The sequence below is a fragment of the Glycine soja genome, chromosome 15 (genome assembly GCF_004193775.1).
Source record: "Glycine soja cultivar W05 chromosome 15, ASM419377v2, whole genome shotgun sequence".
NCBI lineage: Eukaryota > Viridiplantae > Streptophyta > Magnoliopsida > Fabales > Fabaceae > Glycine > Glycine soja.
In genome coordinates, this window is record NC_041016.1 from 1,499,100 (window position 1) to 1,505,542 (window position 6,443).

Genomic DNA, 6,443 nt, shown 5'->3' on the forward strand with positions numbered 1-6,443 from the left:
TGATATTATATAAAATGTAAAATTTTTTTTTTTACTCTAATAATAAATCTTACTTCAAGTTCTTGAGACATTTTTTATAAGTCCCACAATGGGTCCCCTTAAATATATTTTATAAATTAGTAAGGAAAAAAACATTAAAAAATTATTTTTTTTATAAAAAAAATACTTCTGGTTTAGAATTCAACAACTATGTTAGAGAACTTGACAGTATGATCAGGGATTCTTGAGCCCAAGAACTTCTAATAAAGATACTCTAAAGATATTAAATAGGAAGTTTAAAATAAAAAATAAAATATTTTTATTGAAAGATAAAAAATTATATTATTCATTATTTAAAATAATTTTTATTGAAAGATGATAAATAATTTTCTTTTTTAGTTATTTAATCCCGGTTAGCAACACCCATTAATTAATTAACCTCAAAGCAAAACACTTAAGTTTTTACTACTACTAACATTTATTAAAAATAAAATATATGTAAATTAGTAGTAAATTATTTATGGAAAAAGTCGTAAAAAAAATACCGCAGTTCTGTAAATAGGGGCGTTTCTACAGGCATGGCCCCACAGGTTTTGTGTCTGTTGTTTGAATAGAATTTTTATGGAAAATAGTTTTTGAACAAGTCCAGGGCAGTTACGTAATATCACGAAAAATGGTGTGTTCTGTTCATGATGGACTTGCACGCATGACACTCCCTTTTTAAGGTTAGCTTTAGAAAGGAGTTTTGCTCAAGTTGCTTTGCTTGCTTCTGTGATCTGTTGGTGTGTTGCTTCCAGCGACAAACTCAGTGAGAGGGAGGAACAGAGAGACAGAGGGAAAGAGAAAAAAAAAAGAAAAACAAGGGAACCTTTCTCTCTCTTCTTAGAATTTGTCTCCCATTTCTTTCTCTCTCCCTGTGATACAGCCAGCAACCGCACCCTTTCTTTCTCGCCATCATGTTCTCCTCAACCAGATGCGCTTTCCTGGTAATTTTAACTCGGATTTCCACCATTTCCTCTTCTTCTTCTTCTTCTTTTTTGTTTACGATTTATTATTACGACAACAATCTAGTTTCTGTAAAAATTCGCTAAATTTCTGGGATGTTTGTTCAGCTGACAAAAAAATATGATTTTTCTTCCGAATTTCGTGAGATTGGCTGATTTGTTGATCTGGGTGCTGATAAATTCTCTTCCTTTTCCCCCTTTTGTGATTTTTTTTTTGGCTCAGAGCAACTCAGGTTTAGGTGGGTGCAGCAGCTTGTGTGATGCGCAGAGAAAGCGTTCAACTCGTTTCAGGGTGGTGAGTATGACCCCAAGCAGCAGCAGGTCCGGTGATAGAAACGGCAGCGTTGTGATGGAGACGCCGTTGAAAGAATTGAAAAAGGAATCCACGGTGGCTGACGTGGACAACAATCCCATCTCCGCCGGTGGCCCTCAAGATGTTTACGGCGAGGATAGGGCTACGGAGGATCACTTTGTTACCCCTTGGAGTGTTTCTGTTGCCAGGTGACACTCTTGATTTTTGATTTTGGTGATAGTTTTCTTATGTTTTTCAGCCTTCGTTTTCTTTGATTTTTAGATTCAAATTGGATGTGTGTTTGTGTCAGTCCTTGGATTGGGGGTACTTGAGAATTGATCGAACAAGTTTTGGTGATTTGTTATGGATGAAGCATAATTATTTTTTATGTCACATGAGAGAGATCTCAAATGGGTGCGGCTTGGTTAATTTATGTGGTAAAATATTTGGTTCCGTTTCAGCTTTATATCCTTGGAATGCTGTTTAGTTTGCGTGATTTATGCATCTTTGTGTATCTTGCAGCTATTTGTTCATTTATTGTCTTCTGATTTGATTATAAACAAGCAAATTATACTGATGCAGCCTTGTTTATTTTTTTGACAGATTGAATCACTTATTATGTGATTAATTACTATAAATATCACGAGTTCTGAATATAATATGTCCATCTTTCTAAATTTGTTACACCGGTGGCATATAGACTTTCGGAATCCAGTCATATCTCTCTCTTTAATATATATATATATATATATATATATATATATATATATATATATATATATATATATTTTGGGGGTTGCATGGAAATTTGTCGTTAATCATCATTCCCTTCGCCTTTCCCTTCTGAACCATTGTGTTGTGTTTGTTTGTTGCTGTTGTGTTGGTTGAATGCGATGCCCTTGACGGTGCAATTCTATTTTTTAAATGGAGAAAGAGAAAAAGACGATACTTTTAATGTTATACACTGTTGCGAGATCCCCACTATTATGCGTATTCTTACTTCTTAGTTGCTTCTTGCTTTTTAGTGGTTATACACTGTTGCGAGATCCCCACTTCAACAAAGGGTTGGCCTTCACTGAAAATGAGAGGGATGCCCACTACTTGCGTGGTCTTCTTCCCCCATCAGTTATTCCTCAAGAAACTCAGGTTAATTATCTGACTAGAAAGTTTTCTGAGTACTTCAATTTTTATTATTTTCCAAATCTATTAGATTGTGCGTGTGCTTACACACTTCATTGGGCAGGTGAAGAAAATGATCCAGCACGTACGCCAGTATCAAGTTCCATTGCAGAAGTATATGGCAATGATGGATCTTCAGGTGTGGCCTTTTGTACAATTATTTTTTAAGAAAATATTAAATAATACAGTTTTGGTCTGCCGCTTTTTGAACTTCATTTACTATTTGTCCAGAACTATATTTTATCTAACAGCTGTAGAATGAAATGTGAAAAAAATTGCATGGAGATGATGACTCTACACTTTTTTGCATCCATATCTGAAGGATTTTCTGTTCCGCCTTCTGTTTTTTGCACATACACTTTATGCATAGTGCCAAAATTCTTGTGGTCTTTGGTTTCTGCTCTTGACTTTATTTATCATTTTGATTTGATATTCATCTTTAATGTAAAATCTCTTGATGGAAGTTTCTTCACATGGTTTGATCGGTAAATTATAGAATTGGACTGATGCTTTCACTTTATTATGTTATGTGCTGCAGGAGAGAAACGAACGATTATTCTACAAACTTCTTATTGATCATGTTGAAGAGTTACTTCCAGTTGTATATACTCCAACTGTTGGTGAAGCTTGCCAGAAATATGGGAGCATCTTTATGCGTCCTCAGGGTCTTTATATAAGTTTGAAAGAGAAGTGAGTTTGGCTTTGATTTCTCTTTTATCCTCCTGGAATGCTTTGTTGGCGGTCACTGTTTGTACTGATTTTTTATTGTTCCTTTGTCTTTTGGGTGGGACTTAAACTTAAAGGGGGAAGATCCGTGAAGTGCTAAGGAATTGGCCTGAGAAGAACATTCAAGTCATAGTTGTAACTGATGGAGAACGGATCCTGGGTCTTGGGGATCTTGGTTGTCAGGTAATTTATATTGTACTTGTTGACATTTATTATTTATGACAGTTATATTGAATCACAAGATCTGATGTTGTAATCTCTCATTTGGTAACCTTTGTTGTATTCTCAGGGGATGGGAATACCAGTGGGAAAACTTTCTTTATATACAGCACTTGGAGGAGTGCGCCCTTCAGCTGTAAGTATATTTGGCCTACGCCGTTAACCCATATTATGCCTGTTATAAACTTGCTATGATTTGTTACTTTGTTTTAAGATGTTACTGAAAGTTTACTTGCAGATGTTAAGTATTGGTTGTGCATAATGTAACTTCCATTTCTTATTACCTATTTTCAGTGTTTGCCTATTACCATTGATGTGGGTACAAACAATGAGAAGCTGCTGAATGATGAATTATACATTGGGCTAAAGCAAAGACGAGCAACTGGGCAGGTTCATGATTTGCTTTCCTTGCTGAACTGTGTGGAATTAATTATTTTTTAATTTCAGCCATACTGATTTCCTAATTCCTAATATTCTATAGTGTTTACTTTATTCGAACTTCTCTGATTCCAGGAATATGCTGAACTTATGCACGAATTTATGACAGCAGTCAAGCAAACTTATGGGGAAAAAGTTCTAATTCAGGTATTAAGCAGTGTTAAGGAACAACTATATTTCTTTGCTTATTGGATTGCAGTCTTTGCTAATTTCACTTTCCTGTTTTCTACATCTGTTATGCTGTGTATTTAGTTTGAAGACTTTGCAAACCACAATGCTTTTGATCTGCTTGAGAAATATAGATCTACACATCTGGTCTTTAATGATGATATTCAGGTAAGAAATTGCTGTCTTCAATAACAAATTCAGGTACTTTTTTATCTATACTTATAATAACTAGCCCTAATATGGTATCTACCTTTGTTACAGGGAACAGCATCCGTGGTTCTTGCTGGACTTGTTGCAGCTCTGAAGTTGGTTGGGGGTAACTTAGCTGATCACAGATTCTTATTCCTTGGTGCTGGAGAGGTGAGTCTATATAATTCCGGGATCATGTGTTGTTTGTTGTTGGTCTTAGAGAAAGAAGATGCTGTTTTTATCCTTCTGGCTTAATTGTATTGTCCGGCGGTTGCAGGCTGGCACTGGCATAGCAGAACTCATAGCACTTGAAACATCAAAACAGGTTGTTAGCTACTTCTGGTGCTGTTTTTTTTTTTCGTTTTTTTTTTCTTTTTCAGTGGAGAATGTTGTGATGCGGACAATGCATGAATATTTTAGTTATTGAGAAACTGAATTTGTTGATGCAGACAAATGCTCCACTGGCGGAAGTGCGCAAGAATATTTGGTTGGTGGACTCAAAGGTTTGTGTAAAACCCAATTTAGCTCCACCTGTATGTATATATGAAGCCAATTCTCATCTTCCATCTGATTAATTTGTTATTCCTTCTTTTACAGGGATTGATTGTCAGTTCCCGCAAAGATTCGCTCCAACATTTTAAGAAGCCCTGGGCTCATGAGCATGAACCTGTTAGAAATCTTGTAGATGCTGTTAATGTATGATTTCTTATCTTTCTGTTCATTACACCACACATACACAGCAGAAGTTTACAATGTTCATACATGGTCAATGTTATCTTCTCAGAAAATTAAGCCAACAGTGTTGATTGGAACATCTGGACAAGGAAGAACTTTTACTAAAGAGGTGATTGAGGCAATGGCTTCTATTAACGAGGTACTATTTCAACCTATTTTATCTACCACTACCATGGATTTCATGTTAACGTAGTAGGCTAAGCAATTTATTAATATGACAATGCTTGCAGAGACCTATTATTCTTTCTCTTTCCAACCCTACGTCACAGTCAGAATGCACTGCTGAAGAAGCTTACAAGTGGAGCCAGGTTAATGCACGCAACTTTTATTTTTGCATTAGAATATAAGCTTTCAATATTGTACGGCTACAGAGTCAATTTTTGTTTATTCGTATATGTGTTTGTGATTGACCATACTAAATGTTTAATTTTGTTCCCTTATTCTTGTGTATCACCATCAGGGACGTGCCATTTTTGCAAGTGGGAGCCCATTTCCTCCTGTTGAGTATGAGGGGAAAGTGTTTGTGCCTGGCCAGGTCTATAATATAAGCCCTTGAGATTTTAACTAAACATTAAAAAAAAAAAATTACCTCAGCAATAAGGTCTAATTTGGACATTTTGCTTGTTTGTTCATCAGGCCAATAATGCATACATATTTCCTGGATTTGGTCTTGGTTTAATAATGTCTGGGACCATTCGAGTGCATGATGACCTGCTTCTGGCTGCCTGTAAGTACTCATGACACTTGTGAAGATTAATTTTAAATCTATGCTTGGGATAGGTGAAAGTGGGATGATGGTAGGAATGAAATATACATTTTATTATAATCATTTGAAATTTAATACAATGTCATATTATTTCGTGATGGAACAGCTGAGGCTTTGGCTGCACAAGTGAGCCAAGAGAACTTTGATAAGGGACTCATATACCCACCATTCACCAACATAAGAAAGATTTCAGCACACATAGCTGCCAATGTTGCTGCTAAGGCTTATGAGCTTGGTAAGCTATTAAGTTTAATTACCTTTTTTAGCTATTGGAGGTTCTATGGTTGCACTTTTTTTAATTTTATTTTATGTTAAGTTTTTTAAAATTTTGAAAAAAAATGTTATGACTTATAAAACTGAGTTTGTGTTTTTGTGTCAGGCCTGGCCACTCGCCTTCCTCAACCTAAAGATTTGGTGAAGTTTGCAGAGAGCTGTATGTATACCCCATCCTACAGAAGCTACCGGTGAAGCGATAATAAATAGCCTATTTTTCTTTTTCCTTTTCGTTTTATCATTTTATCATTTTATTGTCAATTATTTAATTTTTTTACCTTCTTTATGTTGCTGTTCTGTTCTTGTAAGTTATTTGTTGGGTTAGTAGGTTAGGACGGTGGTAGTTGGACTAAAAAGGTAGCTTGAAAATTTGTGTTCTGCTATAAATGTTATGTGACAGTAATCTAAATTAGAAAAGGAAGCATTTCTAAAGTCCGCATAGTATATAAAATTCTTGAAAAGTTGTTGAATGATC

The 6,443-nt window shown here is 35.4% G+C and overlaps 1 protein-coding gene across 1 annotated transcript; it reads left to right on the forward strand.

Annotated features, from left to right (window-relative positions):
- Positions 1 to 717: 717 nt before the first annotated feature.
- On the forward strand, positions 718 to 6,443 carry LOC114387794 (NADP-dependent malic enzyme-like). The gene is made up of 20 exons (XM_028347997.1): positions 718 to 965; positions 1,207 to 1,484; positions 2,301 to 2,421; positions 2,519 to 2,593; positions 2,993 to 3,144; positions 3,258 to 3,363; positions 3,470 to 3,535; positions 3,694 to 3,789; positions 3,913 to 3,984; positions 4,090 to 4,173; positions 4,267 to 4,365; positions 4,472 to 4,519; positions 4,644 to 4,697; positions 4,792 to 4,890; positions 4,979 to 5,068; positions 5,160 to 5,237; positions 5,390 to 5,464; positions 5,566 to 5,656; positions 5,802 to 5,930; positions 6,075 to 6,443. Exons 1-20 carry the CDS (start codon positions 936 to 938, stop codon positions 6,161 to 6,163), a joined length of 1,932 nt encoding a protein of 643 aa, XP_028203798.1. The 5' UTR covers positions 718 to 935; the 3' UTR covers positions 6,164 to 6,443.